At 40.9% G+C, this 23,107-nt stretch overlaps 1 protein-coding gene across 1 annotated transcript in view; it reads left to right on the plus strand.

Moving 5' to 3' along the window:
• LOC149459387 (E3 SUMO-protein ligase RanBP2-like) overlaps positions 1 to 23,107 on the plus strand; it is a gene marked incomplete at its 3' end in the record, with an annotated part of 153,268 nt that overhangs the window by 122,973 nt on the left and 7,188 nt on the right. The window contains exon 24 of the mRNA XM_089681224.1: positions 9,966 to 10,122. Coding sequence (XP_089537350.1) covers positions 9,966 to 10,122 — 157 coding nt within the window. The remainder of the gene's footprint in view (positions 1 to 9,965; positions 10,123 to 23,107) is intronic.

The raw sequence follows: 23,107 nt of genomic DNA on the forward strand, positions 1-23,107 counted from the left end.
TATTATTCTTGTGTCTAGGGGTCTCTGTTGTGTCTGCAATTGTTGCGCTTGTAATTTTATAGAATTTAATTTTGTTTATGAATGTCCTATATACACTAATCAGAAAACAGGTAGTCAGATTATGTGTAGGTGGTGAAAGAGCTGAGTCGTATGATATGTAGGTCCTGTCCAGCGCTGCCCTGCTACCTTTTCTAAATAGGCATATCTTACAGATTGACCCTGTACACTGCATAGTGATATATACTGCATACCATGGAAGACCTATCAACAAGTTAACAGGCTGCCCGTGGGCCTTCCATTAAAATAAAGGCCAGTATGTGGGTGAGGATTGGGTGTCAATGCTGCCGTCTTGTTTTGCTGTAGTATATTTGCTTATGTGTGCATTTTGTGTGTGTGTGTAATCATCTGTTGAACTTGAGCACTGTAGCAGTAGTACAGTACACAGTTTTCGGAGTTCTCTAGTTTTGGCAGTAGCCTAAAGCCGTATCAAACCCAAAAATGAAAAAGTAATACATTGCATCTTACCAATTCTTAAAGTGGTTGTAAACCTAAAAAACACAGATCAATCTAATCCTAGAGTTGTATAGATTTTACCTTTACTAAACAGTTGAACTTAGTTTGGTATCATGAAGCAATCCCCTTCTCCAGAAATCCCCCCTGCTCTTCAGAACAAAATGAATCTGACACAAGCAGAAAAATGGTGTCGCCCCTCCCATTCTCCTGTGAGTGACAACCTGTGCTGAAAATGAGACCAGCATGAGTCTCCATGTAATACACTGCAAAAGGGTGGGGGAACGGGTGTCCTCTCCCTGCTGGTCTCTGCCTTCACAAGATTGAGAACTCAGCACCAGTGATTTATGACATAGATCGGCATCACTTCAGTAATGCTGTAGTTATCTAGGTAAGTCTGCTGACAGCTGATTATTGTCCTGCTCTCTTCACAGCATCTAGTGTGTGAATTGCTGTTTACAGAGTTTTACATGAAAATGTTTCCTGGTCCACTTTGCCACTTTTGACTGCAGGATTCCTAGGTTTTTTAAAATGAACCCCTTCCTACCAGCTTTTTCCTGATTCACACAGATCCTGTGCTGTAAGCAGAACTGACATATTCACTGGCGCCTGTGCATTCCCCTGAATGCACTCAGACATGCTCGCAGGCATTGAGATGTCAGATTTCTGTGCACAATCTTGAGCTGAGGCTGGAGGGATTGTGTGATATCAAATCTACGCTTACTATTCTCTGGTCCTAAGCCACACCCACAGACCAGTCATTTTTGGATGGCTGAGACAAGCTAAGGGAACATTTTTTGAGGTACTCGCAGCTGTATGTATGTTTGCATTAAAATGTATTAATTTATGGCAAAAAGTATTTTTTTTATAATTGCATGTACAACCACTTTAATTGTGGCAGCTACATTATATTCTTTTTTACCCCCTTTAATTTCTCCTAGTGATCCAGCCAGAAACACACTTCCTTTCTTAAAGCAGAACTAAACCCAACTCAATTTAACAGTTTAAAAAACAGCTACAGTCTTGTCACATTTGCAACCAAACTGTCAAATGGCTGTTGTCATAACGGATCACATGTGCAGCATCATGGCAGATGAAGATCAGACTGAGGCTAAGTTGGCAGCTTCCTTGGCTGAAAATGATTGGATGGTTCAGTTCTGCTTTATGCTGGCCATAGATTAATCAAAATTTTTACAGGTTCAGCAGGGACTGGCCAAATTTAAATCTCTCTATGGGTAGGTTAGTTGTACTGAAGTCTATCCATCAACTGCCTGTGTTTTTTTGTTTTTTTTGTTCAATCACTGCTATAGCAGCCAGCAGTGATCATTGTGTTCTGATGGCTGTGAAACCTCCCACTGTCAGAATACAAAAGTTTCATGGGAGGGATTCTCCCATCAACCCTGACTTTGTTAATGAGAGAATTGAGGAATTTTTTTTCCTCGCCTAACGGCCTAATCTTTGGCTTTCTTAAGGGTGTCTCCTCTCTGAATGGAGTAGCTACAAAGCCACCTTTTGGACAACAGTATTGTCAGTCTGGGGAGAGGGTTTTGTCAGATGTAATGGCCAATTTAGATGGACTTGGCCAGTGAATAAAAGCCAAAGTCCAGCTAATTTGTAAGCGATTACAAGCAAATTTTTTATTTTTTTTCGTGGATGAAGGTTTTACATAAACGCTGACATATATTAATATATTATCCATATATTAATTCATCTAGCGTGTCCTTATTTGCTAGAGGAACAGGCAACATTTTGTTCTGGGTGACACTGTCCAGTGCATGGCTATTTCCTCTGTTGCATCACAAATGGTGAGCTCTGTGTTAATTGCTCTACCTCTTTGTCTGTGTGTCAGATCTAATTACTATTAAACTGTCCCTCTGAAGAGCACTATACTGAAAGACCCAGGATTATGAGATATGCAAATTCTTCACAGGAAGTTAGTTCTCAGCCTACAGACAGAGGTCATGCATTTACCTGTGCAGTGCCATACTGCAGGTCTCACGATAAACAGAAACTTCGAATACCAGAATGTGATGATTGACTGTAGGCTGTACGTAGAGGGCAACAATTGACACCATGAAACTACATGATTACATCTTATGCATGTAAAAACACCAGTTGCAGGTAGGAAGGTTTTACTGCATTTAAATGAAGTTGAAAGAAACAAGACTTGCTGAGGCAGATCACCAGATAAAATAAAGGAAAAAAAAAAAAAATAGTGCAGCCACCAAAAATGGCCAAAATAATGGGATGTGCCCTATAACTGCAAAAATACTGACCGGCAATGCAATTTTTTTTTTTTTAAATCGATGCACCGTTTTTGTTTACGCGTTTGTGTGTACAGGCACATGGTAAAGAATGGGCTCCATTTTAGATCAATAAAAAAAAATGCTGTACTGAGTGTTTTCAAGCTGCAGCGTGCAAGAGGCTTTAAAGGAATCAGTGAGGAAATTTAAATGCATGTGTTCTATTCCCTAATAATACTAAAAAAGTATCTGATGCATCTCTTCTACCAAGAAGCATTTCTCAAGGACAGGCTATTGTACTCTTTGGGAGCCCCAGGCCCATGTGTGGAACATAGGCACTGCTCACTTCCCTGTTTCCATGTGCACTGCCTGACCTCCACGTCCCTAGGCACAAATGTGTGCTGTGGTGATTTTTTTCACATTTTGCCTGTGAAAGCAAAGGGGGCTGCTTCCTTTTTTAATAATCTTGTTATACAGGATTTATGTTGTCAATAGTTTGTGCACAGCTTTACAAAATGAAGGCAGACTGTACAGTTACAATGCAATTCAATACAGGAGAAATCAGAAGGCCCTGCACATTAGAGCTTACAATTTACAAGGGCGGGTCAAGTGATACAAAAGGTAATAAGTGTGGGGGGTGAGCTAATGGAGGAAATTACAGTTGTTAGATGGAGGCAGGATAGACTTTTCTAAAGCGAGCAGTTTTCAGGCATTGCCTAAAACTGAACAGACTAGGAGATAGTCGGACTGCTTGGGGTTGGGAGTTCCAGCAAATAGTAGAGGCTTGGGAGGTGAGCATGGGGGGCAGGTTACAAGGGAGCTAGAGAGCAGGTGGTCTTGAAAGAAATGAAGAGAATGGTTGGTATTTTGAGACTAGGTTAATACTAGGGGCTGAGTTGTGGATGGCTTTGTAAGTAGTTAGTATTTTGATTTTAATTCGTTGGGTGAGTGGAAGCCAGTGTAGGGAGTGGCAGAGAGGAGTGGAGGATGCTGAGTGGTTGGTAAGGTTGATGAGTATGGTAGGGACATTCATGATGGATTGAAGGGGGTATAGCCAATGAGGAGGGAGTTGTAGTAGTTGAGGTTAGAGATAACCAGGGAGTGGATTAGAAGCTTTGTTGTGTCATTGGTTCTTTCCACATGTTTATGGGCATTTAGAGGACTGGGGCCATTTTAAATTGAGCTTAAAGTAGAAGTTCATCCAAAACCTAACTAACTCTAAACCCACTTGCAGCCACATTCTAAAACTAATCTATCTAGCCCTGTAAAGAAGGAATCTCTATATATACCTTTTTGAAGCTGGTCCAGTCTCCAGCGGCTTATGCTGTGTGTAGGAGAGAACTGACAATGGCTCGGAAGTGATGTCGTCTGCCTCTCCTGCACACGCCTACCCACTGAAGCTGCCGCTGATAGCACAGCTTGGGATCGGGCTGGAGAGGCTGGATAACAGGTAAGTGTAGCAATTCCTTCTTTACAGGGCTAGATAGATTAGTTTTAGAATATGGTTGTGAGTAGGTTTAGCACTGGTTCACACTGGATCTGACTTTGAAATTATGCGACTTCACTTGAACTTGCATGATTTTAAAGTCAAATGGCAGTGAAACTTCGGGTGTGACTTCATGCACAGAAGTCTATGCAAGTCTCTCCCAAATCAGCAAAAGTAGTTCAGGAATTACTTTTCTGATCGGTGCAACTCTGATGTCGGAACGGTTCCATTGCCAATCATGGGATGCGATTTGAACAGTCAAATTGCATGAAAATTCACATCCGTGTGAACCAGGTCTTAGAGTTAGGTTTTGGGTGAACTTCTACTTTAACCAAGTTTTTTTTACAATAACTCTGTAGCTGTCATAAACGTATCACATTTTCCATTTTAGATGCGTGTGCGTGTCAAAAGTATCTCACATGTGGTATCCCCATAGTCTGGAGAAGTAGGAGAATGTGTTTTGGGGTGTTATTCCACATATACCCATGGCATGCATGCGCAATACATCATTAAAGTGACAACTTTGTGTAAAAAAAAAAATTGTCATATTCAAAACGTTTGTGGCAAAAAATAAAATGTTCCACGGATTCAACATGCCTCTCTGCAAAATCCTTGGGGTGTCTACTTTACAGAAAGGAATCATTTTGGGGGGGGGGGGGGGTTGTACTGCCCTGGCATTTTAGCACCTCAAGAAATGTGATAGGCAGTCAAAGTAAAAGCTAGGTAAATTCCAATATATATACCACAGTTTGTAGATGCTATAACTTTCCCACAAACCAATTAATATGCATTTATTGAGATTTTTTTTTACCAAACACATGTAGCAGAATACATTTTAGCTTACATTTATGACTGCGTTTATTAGATATATTTTATAACCAAAAGTGAAAAATATCGGGGGGGGGGGGGGGGGGGGGGGGGGTTTAAAAATTTTCGGTCTTTTTTTTGTTTATAGAGTAAAAAATGAAAACCGCAGCAGTGATCAAATACCACCAAAAGAAAGCTCTATTTGTGTGAAGAAAAAGGACATAAATATCATTTGGGTACAGCATTGCACGACCGTGCAATTACCAGCTGAAATAGCGCAGTGCCGAGCAGAAAAAAATGGCCTTGTCAGGAAGGGGGGGGGGGGGGGGGTAAATCCTCAGGAGGGCAAGTGGTTAAACACCTCTGCTCTTTAGTCCTGAAGTATTACTGAAAAGTAAACATTTGAGAGTATACAAGGTATTATGTCTGTTAGGCTAACCCATTAAAGGACAGGTTCACCTTTAGTGATATGTTACCATATTTCATGTGTAACTTGTTACTATGCAGCACCCCCCCCCCCCCCCCCCCCCAATGCACCCACTGTTACTTTTTAAATCTGCACAGATTCCTGTGAGTAAAGAAACTAGAAGTCCCTGTCTGCTACCACAGCAGATGGACTTGTAGTATCACTGAACTGCCAGCATGCTGATCAGGAGCTGTCTGCCCTTACAAAGGTAAGGGCAGAGCGCTCTAGGCAGTGTGTGCAGGAACCTGGCGTTGCACCTGCATTCCATCGATCGCGGGTGCAATGTTCTTCAGGCTTCTGTCAAAAAAGGAGTAAATTCATATTTTTTTCTGCAAAAAGATGTGCATTTATTTTTTTTTAGGAAAGGTGAACTTATACTTTAACTTTACGATTTGAATTAGCCAGAAAACACAGGTAGGAATTTTTCTAAATGACTCCGTTTTGAAGCAAGATGATAAGAAACTGCAGCCCCAATGTGCAGGTTTCTTTTATAGATTTTTATCTCTTGTAACTATGTATTGAAAATAAGTGTTTAGCAGTAATGCTAGTCTGTGGCCAGAACATAGCTATTGTTCCTGTCATGTTATTTAAGCAAACTGCAGTCAAAACATTTTTTTTGTTTTGGGTAAAGCAGAATCGGTTTTTATTGCCCCATGTGTTCTTGTTGTCTAGAGTGTAGGTGATGGGAATCTCCTCAACAGGTACACAAACACATTTTGGTAGCTTGAGCAAGGGGTACAACTTCTGATAGCGTTTTTCAGTCTGTGCTTTCATTAGAAATGCAAGAGAGAAAAAAGGATACAAGTGTGTGTGTATATACAGTTAGGTCCATATATATTTGGACACAGGCACAATTTTCATACTTTTGGCTCTGTATGTAGTAAATTAAAACAAAACAATCCAAATTAATTTGAAGTGCAGACTTTCAGCTTTAATTCAGACGGTTGAACATAAATATCAAGTACAAATTTTAGGAACTGCAACCATATTTATACACAGTCCCTCCATTTTCAGGGGCTCAAATGTAATTGGGCAAATAAAAATAATCATAAATAAAATGTTCATTTTTAATATTTTGTTAAGAATCCCTTACTGGCAATGACTGCCTGAAGTCTGGAACCCATGGACATTACCAAAGACTGGGCTTCCTCCTTTTTGATGCTTTGCCAGGCTCTAACTGCAGCTGTCTTCAGTTGTTCTTGTGGGTCTTTCTGCCTTTAGTGTTGCCTTCAGCAAGTGAAATGCATGATCAATTGCGTTGAGATCAGGTGTTTGACTTGGCCATTGCAGAATATTCCACTTCTGTTCCTTCAAAAGCTCATGTGTTTTGGATCATTTTCTATCTGTACTGTGAAGCACGGTCCAATCAACTTTGCTGCATTTGGCTGAATCTGGGCGGACAGTATATCCCTAAACACTGCAGAATTCATCCTGCTGCTTCTCTCACCCCATCACAAAACACGAATGACCCAGTGCTACTAGAAGCCATGCATGCCCATGCCATTACAATGCCTCCGCCATGTTTTACAGATGACGTTGTGTGCTTTGGATCATGAGCTGTTCCAAGCCTTCTCCACAGTTTTTTTTCTTGCTGTCATTCTGGTGCTGATTAATCTTAGTTGCATCTGTCAGGCTTATGATCCCCAAACTGTTCACACAATGTTGGGAGCATGAAATTGTCCAAAAAGTCTTGGTATGCTAACACGTTAAGAGTTCCCTTCACTGGAACGAGCCCAACTCCTGAAAAACAATCCCACACCTGAAAAACAACCACACACCATAACTCCCCCCCCCCCCCCCCCCCCCTTCCACCAAACTTTACACTTGGCACAATGCAGTCGGGCAAGTACCATTCTCCTGGCAACCGCCAAACCCGGACATATCCATTGGATTGCCAGACAGAGAAGCGTGATTTGTCACTCCAGAGAACGCGTCTTGACTGCTCTAGAGTCCAGTGGCAGCGTGCTTTACACCACTGCATCCAACACTTTGCATTGCACTTGGTGATGTGCTATTCTGAAGGCCACACAAAATTTTGAGGTCTTTAGCTATTGACTCTGCAGACTGCAACTTCTGCACACTGTGTGCTTCAGCACGCGTTGACTCCACTCTGTCCTTTTACGTGGCCTACCACTTCATGGCTGAGTTGCTGTTGTTCCCAGTTTCTTCCACTTTGTTATAATACCACTAACAGTTTTAGTAGCAAGGAAATTTGACAGATAGTACCACGCTCCTGAGAGCGACCCATTCTTTCACAAATGTTTGTAGAAGCAGTCCGCATGCCTAGGAGCTTGATGTTATACATCTGTGGCCATGGAGGTGATTGGAACACCTGAATCCAATGATTTGGAGGAGTGTCCCAATGCTTTTGACAATATAGTGTATGTATGTATGTATATATATGTGTGTGTGTGTGTGTGTGTATTTATATAATATTTTCACACCCACACTGTCTTAATCTCTGGATGAATGTTTCCCAGGTTGGAATGGCTGAGGATCACATATAAGAGTGAGAAGGGCTCAAGTAACCTCTACTGATTACAAGATGGGGAAAAAAGGAAATGGATAACATAAAGGAGAGATGGTGGTGTTAGGGTAGAAGAAATTGGGGTAGGGGGATTTAGAGTCTTCTTCTTTTTTTTTTTTTTTTTTTTTTTTTTTTTTTTTTTTAAATAAGGTCTGTACCTTCCGGATCCAGTGACCCCAGCCATTTCCCGTGAGAGAGTCAGAGTTAGGACGTAAGAGAAAACCACCTCACTAGGATTGACAATTGCAAGTCACTATTTAGTAATACAGTACAGGCTGTCATTGCTTTGTCATATTATTTTTTTTTTATATTTTGATGATCTCTATTTATCCATGTGTGATTCTCCCTCAAGTATATCTAGGAAAGTGCATATAAAGGCTGGTGTCAATTGACTTCTGTGGTTTTCTGTGGGAATTCAAAAGCACCTTGTGAGGTCAGCTGCAGGTCAGATGTACCTGTCGGTGAATTCTAATGATCTTAGAAGAATCTCAAATGCAGGCTGTGTTTACCCTAAAGCAAGCTGCACTTTTCCATTAATATAAGCTCAAAGCCCGTCAACACCTGCCCTAAATGCAACATGGGTTATGACATGTGAAACATAGGTGCATACATACAAAAACTTGCATTTAGGAGCATGGACTAGTTTCTAATGAACATGTTTTGTTAAAAGGTATGCAGCAGTACACAGCAGAACAGGGAATAATCAACACTGCATTCTTTCAAGGGAAATACATTTTTGATGTGACACATTTTTACATGCTTATTTTTGAGATTGTATTTAAAGCGATATTAATGCCAGGGATCACTCAGTGCCGCGTTTAGCTTATTAGAGTCTTCGTTTCATGCTCCCTCCTGCTTAGAAGTAGCCTCATTGCAGCTGTGCCAGCGCCGCACACAGGGAGAGACACAGCTGCGGACTCGGGTGCCACTGTAAGTCACCACTGTGGAGGAAAGGAGTTGCTTTGGTTCTCTCTCTCGCTGTGCCTGCATGTGCGTTGTTGACAGTGGCTAGCATGTAAGCTTGTTGTCCTAAACAGGAGAGCGCACAAAATGGAGACGACTCCATAGGTCCTGTTCGGTACAAAGGGCATCCACATACCTGAAGTTGACCAGCACAGCAGGGGCACAGTTAACAGACCAGGAACAGATGAGAAAAATTGAAAAAATAATTGACAGCAGTGGATTAAAGTTTAATTAAAGTAAAAACTTTTCTTTAGTGTTAAACTAGAGCAGGGAGGGAATAGAACAGCCGTCAGGTTTTTGTTGCCGTCTGTCTCCATTTGGGAGATTCACCCTATTTGTCCTGTTTTAAAAATTATGACCGAAAGTGGAAGAAAATCCCAAATTTTGAGTTATCCGAACAGCAATAGGGATAAAATTTTCCAATAGGAACACTAGGTGACATCTGGTTACACCTAGGGATTCCCTCACTTTAGATTAGAAAGGTATATACTTTCACTTCCTGTTTTGGCTACGGGGCAGGAAGTGAACAGAAATCTCCCCAGTGGTACCCAGATGGCAAAAAAAAAAAAAAACTTGACGGGTTATAACCCTCCCTTACTCTATCCAAAATGATAAAAGAACAAACTTTGCCTTTAGTTCTACTTTAAGCTTTATAGACAGAGTAGATAAGCCTTGGTTTTTTTTTTTTTTTTTTCTAGTTGGCCACCTACTAAACTTGCCGATGTAATGAACACATGTGGGGAAAAAAAACAAGATAGTATTGTGACCTGTGTTACTGAAAGTTGTATTATGTTCAGATAGCTTGTTACATTTTATAGTTAGCTTGTTTATAGAAAAAACAAAACAAAACATGGAACTAGTTTGTCACAAAATAACGGCTTGGTAGAATAGAGGCAGATTTGTTTGTGATTTTTGTTGAGTGACCTCAAGCATTTTACAAGGATTGTATCAAAATATTTTCAGGAATCTAAGAAAACAGAAGAAGATAATGAAACTGATCAGATCTCCATTTCATCCGTCACAATTCCTGAAGCACCATCCTCTACTACTGAATCAGCCCAGGAGCCAGTAGACCTGTCGTCTAAGCCTGAACCTGCAAAATCTGGTTCTGATATCCAAGGTAACTTTGAAATAAGAGTTAAAACCTATCTTTTGCAAAGCCTATTGCAGATGCTTACCTAGTTCTCTACCTTTTATATAAAGATACCTTGTACTTTCTCAAAGTTAGGTAAGACTGTTATTAGTCTTGCTAAAGATAATGAGTGTCTTACCAAACATGATATGCTAACACTTCACTTTAAGCACTGTACAGACTTTAGGGCAGACCGTAAACCCATTACATGAAAAAGGGATGAGCGTTTGAGAAGTTCCATCTGCAGTCCATATTCGGAAGTCTGAACTTTTTTCTGTTATGGAAAATCATACTTGACTTCATGATTTTCATCTTTAACTAATTAGCCAGTGTCTTACAAAGAAAAAAATCAGTTCCATTCTCCTTAGTGATATAGGCAATTCTTGAATGTGTAGCTGCTGAACAAGGAATTACCTCTGTCCCCAAGCACTGTGATTGCAAACTTAATAGCAAGCTAACTTGCTATTTGGTTTAAAGAGATCTGCAATAGTTGCAAATTGTTATGACACTGCTTGTTTGATAAAGGCTAATTTTAGGAAAAAAATTATTAATGCACATACTTTCTGAATTAAAAAAAATAAATAAATACATTTCCCCAGGAGGCCTGCAAAGCCATGCACCTTGCCTGTACCTCTGTACAGGCTTTCTGTTAGAAAGCTGGAGGAAGTGTCGATTACAAGGAAGCTCATTAGAGCCCTTGCAGTTCAATGAGAACGATAAGTCTGTCTGCCGCTGTGGCAGATAGAACTTGTAATTTACTCATTCCCAGATCCCAGTGAATGAATGATGCAGAGGTGCTGGAGCATGTTACATCCCAAATACAGATGTAACGTATTCCAAACATGAACGTGTCCTCAATGAACCATCATTGGTCTGTGCCCAGAATATAAATACTCTCTGGAGCATTTCAGTACCTTTAATATACTGTAGAATTATACATGTAGTACAACCATGCCACTATTGAAGGAAAAAAAAAATCAATGGTGCTTTTGATATCCTATGTGATATTCTAATAACAAGGAGAACAGATACCAGATCTAGCATCAGTGTTTGCTTCACACACATTCCTGGTTAACTTTATCTTAGATTTCTATTAAAACATTAAAGAAAACTGAGATTCAAAAGGCATGTTGGTGTGAAATTGCCCACAAACATTTGAAATAAGCTATACCGGTGTTCAAATCCAAATAGCTTATGCATATATAATCCATCAGGTGCTACAGGGTTGTAACCATATGTTAATTTCTAAATTCTGAATGGACCTTCTGCACCCTGCTATACACCCTCTCTAGCAGACTTTGCACAAAACATGGATTTTTTGTTCACATACATTGGAATACATGTTTAAGCTGGCCAGCTGTGTCAAAGTAATTTGTCGCTGGCCAGTCCCTACTCTGCTCTGCAATATGCAACTGTTCCAGTGGATATAGTGCCATTAATGGGACAAATACACAAGTTGGGGAATCTGAAGCATATTTAAAGCCAAAGCTTGCTTTCCCATCCTTTAAGGGCACATGAATTTAGAACAGCTGGGTTATAGTGTTGCCTACAGGAGGTTGGGACTATTTATATCATTGGGCACAGCTTAAAATTCCCTGTCACTGCTGGTTTTCTGTGGAAAGGGTTAAGGCTGAGGCACGGAGTGCTGTCACCATCCACTAGGTGAAATGCCGCAGAGAATGTTTTTTTTTTTTTTTTTTTTTAGCCTTGAGGAAGTAGCATCCTACTGATGCTCCAGAAGTACCATTTGTGTCTTTTTTTTTTTTTAATTTAAATATTTATTAAATTTTTCATATTAATACAAAAGTCCCAAAACAGGGAAAAAAAAAAAATTCTCAATACAAATAAACATTTATAACATTTCTATCTTTCCCTTATTAAAAAAACTCTTTTCTTTCCCATCCCACTATCTCCCCTTCCCGCCCCTCATCCCCCCTCTTCCCTCTGCAGACTCCAATCCATTCTGATCTAATAAGGCTTATCCATTTTATTGTTAACCTCTTAGTTTATATTTTCTTATATTTCTCCTTCAATCTTGCTCTTTCCCACTTTTCCCATCTCCTAGAATACACTCCCATCCTATCTTCATGCATATGGTATGATTTTTCCATTCTACCAATCTGGTTCACTCTGTTAATCCAGTCTTCCTCCTTCGGTACCTCGGCTCTTCTCCAAAACTTGGGTATCAGCCCTTTCGCTGCATTCAAGAAGTACCAAATACCTGAATCTTTATGTTTATTTACAGATGTCTCTACCTTGTGTAGGAGGCACGTCGTTGGGTCTAACCCTATGTCAATTTCGGTTATTTCCTCAATCAGTTTAACTATTATCTTCCAAAAGGCCTGAATTTTCGGACATTCCCACCATATGTGAAACACCGTGCCAATCTCTCCACATCCTCTCCAACACTTATTTGAGTTTTCCCCATTCATCTTATGCTCTACACTCGGTGTAATGTGCCATCGTGTCATACACTTGTAATTAACCTCAACCTCTCTCATACTAACATTATCGTGTATCAATCTAAACATCTTTCTCTGTCTATCTTCGTCAAACTCAACTCCCATGTCCCTTTCCCATTTTGTAATAAAAGTTGACTTTGTGTTTGTGTCTAATTCTGTGAGTATTCTATACACTTTTGAAATACCGTGTTTCCCATCACCTCGTGTCCCCAACAACCTTTCAAACATATTCCACTCCTGTTTTATTCTCAGGGGTTTCGGTAGATTTCCAATAAAACATTTCAATTGATACTTCCACTCATCTATTCTAATAAAAATATCTCCCTTCTTCTCTATTAAATCTTTAAGTGATCTCAGTTCCCCTTCCACCAAGACATCACTCAGTTGGGTGTCCTCCTTTCTAAACCATCTCCCTGATATCTTATTCTTTCCCGGGGGGAAATACTCAGTATTTGTGAGAGGCATTAATATAGAATTGAATTCCCATTTCATGTTTTTGTGTAAAGTGTCCCATACCCTAAAAACATTTAATGTGTACATACTTGTGCTTTCTTTAATTCCCCTAAACTGTGTTGGGACCCATATCATCTGACTCAATCTAGTGCCACTAAGATCATTTTCAATTGTTACCCAACTTTTCCCCTTATGGTTAAATGTCCAGTCATATATTCTTGCCAAAACCACTGCTTTATAATATCTCTTGACATCTGGTAGACCCATTCCCCCTTTCTCTTTAGTCCTACTCAATGTTTCATATGCTATTCTGGGTTTCTTATTCCTCCATATATATTTTGTTAACATTCTTTTCATTATCTTAAAGAAGGCCTCTGGAATTTTAATTGGTACCATTTGAAATCTATACAGTATTTTAGGCATAATTACCGTTTTGACTAGGTTTATACGTCCTATCCAGGCTGGGTTTCCTCCTTCTAATCTTTTTAAATCTTCCCTGATCTCATTTATCAAAGATATATAATTTAATCTATACAAGTTCTTAAGTGAGGCAGTAAGCTTTACTCCTAGATACTTTATCTCTTTTTCTCTCCATATAAAGGGGAATTCTTTTTGTAGTTTTTCTTTTTCATTCTTTGGTATATTAATATTCAGGATCTCTGTTTTCGTTGGATTAATTTTTAAGTTTGAAAGTTCACCGTACTCCTTCAGAATCTTCATTATATTTGGGAGAGTTATTCGAGGATTCCCCACATAGAACAATAAGTCGTCCGCAAAGGCCGCTACTCTATGTTCTGTGGATTCTATCTGTATTCCCTTTACCGATCCACTATTTCTTATTATTGACAACAGAGGTTCGAGTGACAATACATATAACAGAGGGGACAGTGGACAGCCCTGTCTTGTCCCATTAGACATTCCAATGGGTTCTGATCTCTCCCCGTTTACCGTGATGATTGCAGTAGGCTCACTATATAATTTGCTTATCCACTCACGCATTCTATCGCCTATCCCCAGCACTTTTAAATTATCCATCATGAAGCCCCAGTCCACTCTATCGAATGCCTTCTCTGCGTCAATCGACAAGAGCACCACCGGGGCTTTCCCTTTTCTACTCTTCTGAATAAGCATCAGGGTTCTCAAGCCGTTATCTCTACCTTCTCTCCCTGGTACGAAGCCCACCTGATCTCCATGGATCCATTCAGGCATCAGATCCCTCAACCTGTTTGCTAACACCTTTGCATACAGTTTAGTGTCAGTGTTCAGTAATGAAATAGGTCTATAGCTGGAGCACTGAGATGGATCTTTTCCTTCCTTATGAATAAGTACTACATGGGCCTGTAGGGATTCTCTCCTCATTTCCGTCCCACCTCCCAGAGCATTCATATATTTCTCCAGCTTGGGTAGCAATACCTCACTGAATTTCTTATAGTACCTAACTGTATAACCATCCGGGCCTGGGCTTTTTCCCCCCCCTGTGCTTTTCAATGCTCTTTTAATTTCTTCCTGGGAGATTTCTGCATCTAGGGATTTCAACTGTACTTCACTTAGTTTTGGTAATCCCGCGTTTTTTAAGTATGTCATCTTTTTTTTATTAATTTCCTCTTGGGCTTCTTTTAGAGGGCCTTGGGTACTGATATTATATAATTTCTTATAATACTCCGTAAACACTTTAATAATCTCTTTATTTGAGTGGACCAACTCCCCCTTTGAACTTTTTATCTTTTCTATGTAGTTCCTATTTTTCTTTTTATTCAAGGCTCTCATTAAATATCTTCCTGGTCTGTCTCCCCATCTATATCTTTCGTTCAAAACCCTGTTGTATACTCTTCTCTTCTCCTCCTCCATCAACCTCTCTAGCTCATCTTTTTTATCCACTAGCTTCTGTCTCGTATCTATTGTTATTTTCTTCTTATGGATCTGCTCCAGTTCCAATATTTCTTTTAAGAGCCTACTGACCCTCTCTCTTCTTTCCTTTTTTTTCCTTGCACCTGCCGCGATCAAGATTCCTCTTATAAATACCTTGTGGCTTTCCCAAACTGTAGCTATCGATACTCCCTCTGTTTCGTTCTCCTTAAAATATACCTTAATCTCTTTCTCGATTTTTTGAACTATATCCTCATCCAGAAGAAGAGCCTCGTTTAACCTCCACCCCAATCCTCCAGTCCACCTTCCTCCCCATCTCATTTTCATCACAACCGGAGCATGATCCGAGAACGTCCTTGTTTCTATGTCGATTTTAACCAGATGATCTATCAGTTGGTGGTCTATTAAGATGTAGTCTAATCTCGAGTATATCTCGTGTGCATTCGAGAAGAAGGAATAGTCTGTCTTTCATATGCGTTATTCTCCAGATGTCCACTAGTTGGTATTCATGCATCGCTTTTTTCAAAGCTCTCAGAGACCTACTCCCCTCTCTTTGCACAGAAGAGGTATTATCCTTTTGTGGGTCCATACAGAAATTTAGGTCTCCAGCTACTATCAAACGCCCTTTTTTAAATTCCATTAATTTTTTTAACAGACCCTTCATATATATCTCCGGATTTTTATTAGGGCAGTATATATTGGCTAAAGTGCACTCAATCCCCTGAAGTTTACCTTTTAAGAATAAAAACCTCCCCTCCGGGTCGGTTCTTCTATCCTCCAGCTCAAATCTCATATTCTTTGCCAAACCTATTGCAACCCCTTTTGCTCTTTTACTTGGAGAATCTGCATAGTACCATGTTGGATAGTATTTGGATCTCAGTTTTACATTTGCCTCTATCTCAAAGTGTGTCTCCTGTAAAAATACCACTGACGTCGCCCTGTGATGTAACTCATTAAACAACCTAAATCTCTTCCCTGGGCAACTCAGCCCGTTCACATTATATGTTATAAACTGTATTTCTTCCATCGTTCCCAATTGGCTCCATCCCTCTTCCTGATTGCCTTTTCCTCTTTATCTCTTCTGTCTTGCAGAGTATTGACCCCGTACCTCCTCCCCTCCCTCCCTCCCCTTCCTCCCTCCCACCCAGCTTCCATCCCTCCCAACTTCCCTCCCCTCCCTCCCACCCCCCCCCCTCTTTTTAGGCCTACTATTTGCCTACTAATCATTTGTGGAAATACAATCCACCTTTGATTTAATCTCAGGGCAAAAAAAATAAAGAACTCCACCCATGGACCACTTTTCCCCCTTCTCCAACCTCCCCCTCAACCCCTAACTCCTCCCTGAATATCTCAATAATAGTGGTTAGGAGACGGTTGGGAGAAGGCAGAAAAAGACAGGAGGGAGAGAGAGAGACAAAAAAAAACAAAAAAAAAAAACCCCACGTTATCTCTCTCCCTCTCCCCCTCCCCCCCCCTCCCCCCGCCTCCTCCCTCCAACAGGCTGCCAGCGCTCCTTTCCTTTTATTCTAATTTCCCAGTGTTCTTCTTCCCAACCAGGGATCTCCAGTCTTTGTAGTTTAAGTCTATCACAAAAATACTGCAAATCTTCTGGGAACCTGAGATATGCTGTAGTTCCATTTCTCCACCCTATTAGGCACTCAGGGGTCCCCCATCTATATTGGACGTTCTGTTCTTTCAATCTTTCCAATAGAGGTCTAAGGATTCTCCTTCTCCACAGAGTCTCTGATGACAAATCCGCATATATCTGTATTTCTTTTCCTTCGTACATGATTACTGATTTTCCCTTAATCCTTTTCCAAATTTTATCTTTATCTAGGAAGTCACAAAATTTAACAAGTATATCTCTTGGCCTTTCCTTTCCCGAATTTCCTTGGAATTTTCCTTGTCTAAAGATTCCTTCCATTTTGATCCTTTCCATATCAGTATTGTCCATTATGGAGTTTAATATTTTACAGACCACCTCTTGCAAATTTTCTCCTTTTGAATTCTCTGGGACTCCTCGTATCCTAATGTTTCTCCTCCTATTCCTATTTTCTTGTATCTCAGTCTTATAGCGCAGTTTTTCTTGGGCTTTCCCTATATTAATTATTTCTTTTTCTAATTCAGAGATAATTTGGGATTGTTTTTTAACTTTTTCCTCCGTTTCTTCCACTCTCACCAAGAGATGTCCCAGATCATTTCGAATATTTACAATTTCTTGTTTTATTGTTTTTTCCAGACCTTTAAACATTTCTGCCATTTCCTTTTTATTTGGTATTTGTAACTCTGTCTCCATCACTGTATTAGCTGATATTTGTTGGCTACTAATGTCAAGGCCTAGTGATAGTCTAGGGCTACATTCCAGACTTAGGTCTACTTCTCCTTTTCCTCTATTTCCCTGAGATCTTTCTGGAGTTATATTTCCCTGGGAGGTATATTTTTTAATGGTACCGGTCTGAGTCCCTTTAGGCCCACTTCCTTTTGCATTTTTATTTTTCATTCTTCTATGAATCTTATTCTTCTTTATAGGCTCGGGGTTATGGAGAGACAATTATTAATAAACAAATCGCACCTTATCCACTCACTTGGTTTTCACACTTTTCTTTCGTTTACCCTCTTCTCTTTTCCACTCCTTTACATTCCCCAGTCAAGGGGGGTCCCCTTTTTACTCTCATACACTTCTTCCCCTAAGCAGTTTACAACAGGGGACCATACTTATCAAGTGTCGACCAAAGTCACTCACCCTCCTCGTGTCACTCTTCCTCTCGTGACCCGGCTAGGAGCTCTCTTCCACAGTTGTTCGGCTGGGCAGTGTGTGTATTTAGAGGGCTCCCAAGTGTATCTTCCACCTTTGTCTCTCCAATCCCCAGTGTCTTTCCTTCACAGACAGGGTTCTGAACAGTGGGCCAATCAGCAGGACCCCGAACAGTAGACCACCAAGTATGCCTCCATGTAGTTGGCCAGCGGTCAGGTCTTCGGCTAATAAGCCGGCAGGCAGATCTCCGGGTAAGGACCGACCACCAGGGCTCCGGGTTCTAGGTTTAACATAGGGGGCTGCAGATCGAGAGCTAGCTAGCTGGGCACCAGATAGTCTGCCGGCAGACAAAAGTCCGGTTATTTGACCCGCAACAGGACTTCATTTAGTGAGCCCGTAAGCCGGGCAGCTGCTCTCCCTCCGCTCCGAACACCGGCCGGCTTCCTGGTCTCCCAGCACTGCTTAGCGGCTGACCACGTGGCCGCACCGCTCCTCCACGTCTCCGAGCAACCAGACACGCCCTCGCCACCAAGCACCGCATCCGAACCCCGTCTCCCAGACTAGCTCTCCCACAGCTCTTCCGTCCATCCAGCGGGGACCACCCTGCCGCAGCAACCCCTTTCACCACGTTTCCTCGTCACAGGTAGGGGTTTGGGGAGGTCAGGTGGAGGAGATTGTCCGAGAGCTCCTACATCGGGCTCTCCTCAGCCGCCATGGTTAGGCTCCGCCCCGGTATCCAGTACCATTTGTGTCTTGAGATAGTTTTCACTGTCTGCCTACAGTGATTTCATCTTTGGCAACATGAAATCATCATAACCAACTGTTGGGAGGGTTTGTGAGTACATGAGGCCTTTCCTCACATTCAGCCTAGTTGCTGTGCACATGCAACATGTACAGTGGATATAAAAAGTCTACACAACCCTGTTAAAATGTCAGGTTTCTGTGATGAAAAAAATGAGACAAAGATAAATAATTTCAGAACTTTTTCCACCTTTTAATGTAACCTATAAACTGTAGAACCAAGTTGAACAACAAACTGAAATCTTTTAGGTGAAGGGAAGTAAAACTAAAAAACTAAAATAATAGTTGCATAAGTGTCCACACCCTTAAAATCAGAAGGTGCTTCAACAAAGTATTGGTTTATTAAAACACTCAGTTTTTTTTGGGTATGTGTCTTATCTGCATGGCACATCTTTACTTGGCAATATTTGCCCACTCTTTCTTCCAAAAACACTCCAAATCTGTGTCATTGCGAGGGCATCTCCTGTGCACAGCCCTCTTCAGATCACCACACAGATTTTCAATTGGATTCAGGTCTCGGCTCTGGCTGGGTCATTCCAAGACTTTAATCTTCTTCTGGTGAAGCCATTTCTTTGTTGATTTGGATGTATGCTTTGTCATGCCGAAAGATTAAGTTCCTCTTCCTGTTTAGCTTTCTAGCAGAAGCCTGAAGGTTTTGTGCCAATATTGACTGGTATTTGGAACTGTTCATAATTCCCTCTACCTTGACTAAGACCCCAGTTCCAGCTGAAAAAAACCAGCACCAAAGCATGATGCTGCCACCACCATGCTTCACTGTGGGTAGGGTGTTCTTTTGGTGATGTGCAGTGTTGTTTTTGCGGCAAACATATCTTTTGGAATTATGGACAAAAAGTTCAACCTTGGTTTCATCAACACATTTTCCCACATGCTTTCGGGAGACTTCAGATGTGTTTTTGCAAAATTTAGCTAGGCTTGGATGTTTTTTTTTGTAAGAAAATGCTTCCATCTTGCCACTCTACCCTATAGCCCAGACATATGAAGAATAAGGGAGATTGTTGTTACATGTGCAACACAGCCAGTACTTACCAGATATTACTGCAGCTCCTTTAATGTTGCTGTCAGCGTTATGGCAGCCTCCCAGACCAGTTTTCTTCTTGCCTTTTCATCAATCTTGGAGGGACGTCCAGTTCTTGGTAATGTCAGTGTTGCACCATATTTTCTCCACTCGATGACTGTCTTCACTGTGTTCCATGGTATATCTAATGCCTTGGAAATTCTTTTGTACCCTTCTCCTGACTGATACCTTTTAACAATGAGATCCTTCTGATTTGAAAGCTCTCTGTGGACCATGGCTTTTGCTGCAAGATACGACTAACAAAATGTTAGGAAAGACCTACAAGAAAAGCTGAACTTTATTTTAGGTTGATCAGAGGCACTTTCAATGATGGCAGGTGTGTACTGACTACTATTTAACATGATTTTTAACGTAATTTCTTAATTTTGAACACCGCTACATCGCCATTTATAAGAGGGTGTGCACACTTATGCAACCACATTATTTTAGTTTTTTTTATGTTTACTGTCCCCCTAAAAAATTTCAGTTTGTTTTTCAATTGAGTTGTACAGTTTTTATAGGTCATATTAAAGGTGAAGAAAGGTCTGAAATGATTTATCTTTATTTTTTTTTACATCACAAAATCCTGACATTTTAACAGGGATATGCAGACTTTTTTAATATCCACTGTATTTATACATGAATGTCAGGGACCTTAGATTGCACACTCCTTGAGGGATGGGGACTGATGTGAATGTACAATAAAAAAAATATATATATATGTTAATGGCTGCGCATATTGACGGCACTATACAATTACCTGTAGTAAATAAATGATTTATGATGGCACAAACTCTTGACTTACTTGAACTTGTGTGCTCAAATACTGGGCCCCTAAGGGTGCTCTGGGTTCGTTGTCTGACTGGGCAACCTCTGACTCTTAAGGGCTACGAATATAAGGCTTGGGCCCTCTCATGTGGATGGGCTATTATAGACTTGTTTTGGTTTTTCAAGGATCCCTCTTCTTCTTCTTCTTTTTTTTTTTTTTTTTAATTCTAGTCTTGTTCCAGTGTTTTCTTCTGTTTAGTCTTCTGTCTAGTTTAATCCTTTTATGGTAAAATGTGGCTTTCCACCTGTTTTGGTGGATTGCTGGTTGGCTTTTTCAGCCTCTTGCTGGCTCCATGTTTTTGTTTTTTTTTGTTTTTTTAGGTATTTTCATTACCCTTGGTGGTGGTCTCTGTCTTGGTCTAAAACACCAAGTTGATTCTCTGTAGCCTCCCTTGGTCTTAGCTAGGGCTTCATCTCATTTAGTTTAGGTTTGGGCATTGTTTTTTCAGGTAGACTGCTTTTGAACTTCCCATCTGTTTCTGAATTCTGTGGACAAAAAATATTTATTGTACAGCACAAGGCACAGGAGTTCATATATGCTGCTTACCGTAAGGTGATTGGAAACTGGCCAAAGCTTCCCTGGGTCTGCCCCCTAGCAACCCCATATAACCCCACCCACTCTGTGCGGCTCCAGTTTTTTCGCTTGTGTCCTTAGGTGATGAGTTGGAAGAATTTCCTAACTCTTTTGCCTTCACTAAATTTCCCTACGACAACTTCTATCAAGATTTGACTATTTGTTGCATACATGGCTTGCTAGCAGTTCTAGTTTGGCTCTCAAGTACATTCTGGATAACTGTACCCAGACCCTGTGGCAAGAGTCGGGACGGCCTGTAAAGTTTGGTTTAGGGACTGGATACTGCATTCGGCACTTGCTGTGGTAGCAATGGGGGATTACAGATGCACAAACACACAGGACAGAGACCAGTGAGTCTACCGTAGGCCCTGAGGAAAGTCCCTCCCAAATTAATAGTGGTTCCCTCGCGTCTCAGCAAGCAAGGGCTAATACAAAAATCTCTGTAGCCTCAGGACTTAAGCTCCCTTACAAACACTCTACATACAACCTGTTTGACTAAAAAAGAATTCACAGCCACTATGTTTGACTTATTCCAGAGGCTATTAACTGCAAGCTCTTTTCTGCCTCTCCTCCCCCGATTATAATTCTAGCCAAGAACCAGAATTGCTTGCTACTCACTGTGGTACAAACCAAGGGGAGTGCAGAGTTCTTCTCTACCCTCGTACCATATGTTGGCTCTGATGGATTCTTTGATCAAGGCATTGTGTACTAGTCTCTAAATAGATATGCCTAGCACTCTACAGCCCCATATGTTCAGAAGAGGGTCTTCTGTAGAAAGCTTTCCTAATCTGGAGCAAGCAAGTCGGGCCTTCTACAATGATTGACCAGATTTGAAGAGGGTATTTCCCTCTCCTGACAACTTCAAAGCCTTTTATGCTATGGAAGCAGAATGGGGTCTGTCATTCTTGCACTTAATACAGAGTCTAGCATTTCTATTGAGAGAACCCTCTTCTTTAAAGAATCAGTGGATAGCCTCTTTTGGAGGAAAAAAAACACCTTTGTGTTAGCAGGTCCAGCTCCACAACTGACTATTTTCACTTTAGCAGTTGCCCAAACCTGGGCTGGAATAGTTGAATGCATCTGGACTGCATTTCTGTGGTGTGAACCAGCCCTTAAGGTTAGCCCCCTCTTATGGAGGTAATAGTGTAGTCCGCTGACACTTGTCCCAACTTAGTCATCTGAAACCCCACTCTCTACCCTTTACAGAAGATGCACAATCGTAATTGCTGGCATTTTCTTCCCTTTGCAGTTTGGGTTATACTCCTTTCCTGTCCATGTATCCCTGTAAACCTTATTTACATAACCTTTAAAATGCCCATAAAGTGCTAGATTATTGGGGTTCTTCCGCAGCCCCTGGGGTAATTAGGGAATTCCTCTGTGATTTGCAGCTATAGGCCTCCAAAACCTGAATTTGGTCATCCAACACCAGTCATCTGCTGCTCCTCTTACTTCGTAAAAGCTGCACCTACATCCCTTTTGGGATTGTTCCCTTATGCTTTATTGTCCAAGTACTGAGGTCTTTTCAGACACTCTCTTCAGCACATTCTTTATCGCGGACAAAAACATTTTTTCGGTACTTTTTTTTTCTTCAGACAACATAGGGGTAGTTTTACTTGTGGGTTCTTGGTTCTGATTCCCAGTATTTGAGTTTATTTACACAATAGAGCCTCATTTTGAAAAGTCTTACCTGACTGTAGCCCTTAGGCCTTGTCCTGAAATCCAACATACCCTTTACAAACCTTTCCACGGCTTCAGTTTGCCAACTTGCTTGTTTCAGGCCTTTAAGGCATCTAGTATGCCCTCCCTTCTCTAGGTTTCAACCTTGATGTGGGGCACCTTTATTGTACTGGAAAAGATTTCAATCCCCGTTCTCAGAGCTTCTTGGGCATTTTTACCTTCCTTTCCACCTATCTTCCATAGCAGCTTTGGAATTTGCTTATCTTGGTCAGCCTTCTTCCTAAGCCTGGATTCACTGCAGCCTCAGGCAACTTCCTGATACCCAATCATCCTTGTGTTGAATGCCCTCCTTACATCTCCATTTGGTGAATTCCCCCCTGCTTTGTAATCATTGATATAACTGCTTCTCTTAAGAAACCGCATCCTGAGTTCCTTACTTGTCTCTCATTCTTTATATGCTTTGGCCAGGCCTTGCTTATAGG

Source organism: Staurois parvus, unplaced genomic scaffold, assembly GCF_062004578.1.
Source record: "Staurois parvus isolate SC_StPar_1 unplaced genomic scaffold, SC_StPar_1.0 ptg000262l, whole genome shotgun sequence".
Lineage (NCBI taxonomy): Eukaryota > Metazoa > Chordata > Amphibia > Anura > Ranidae > Staurois > Staurois parvus.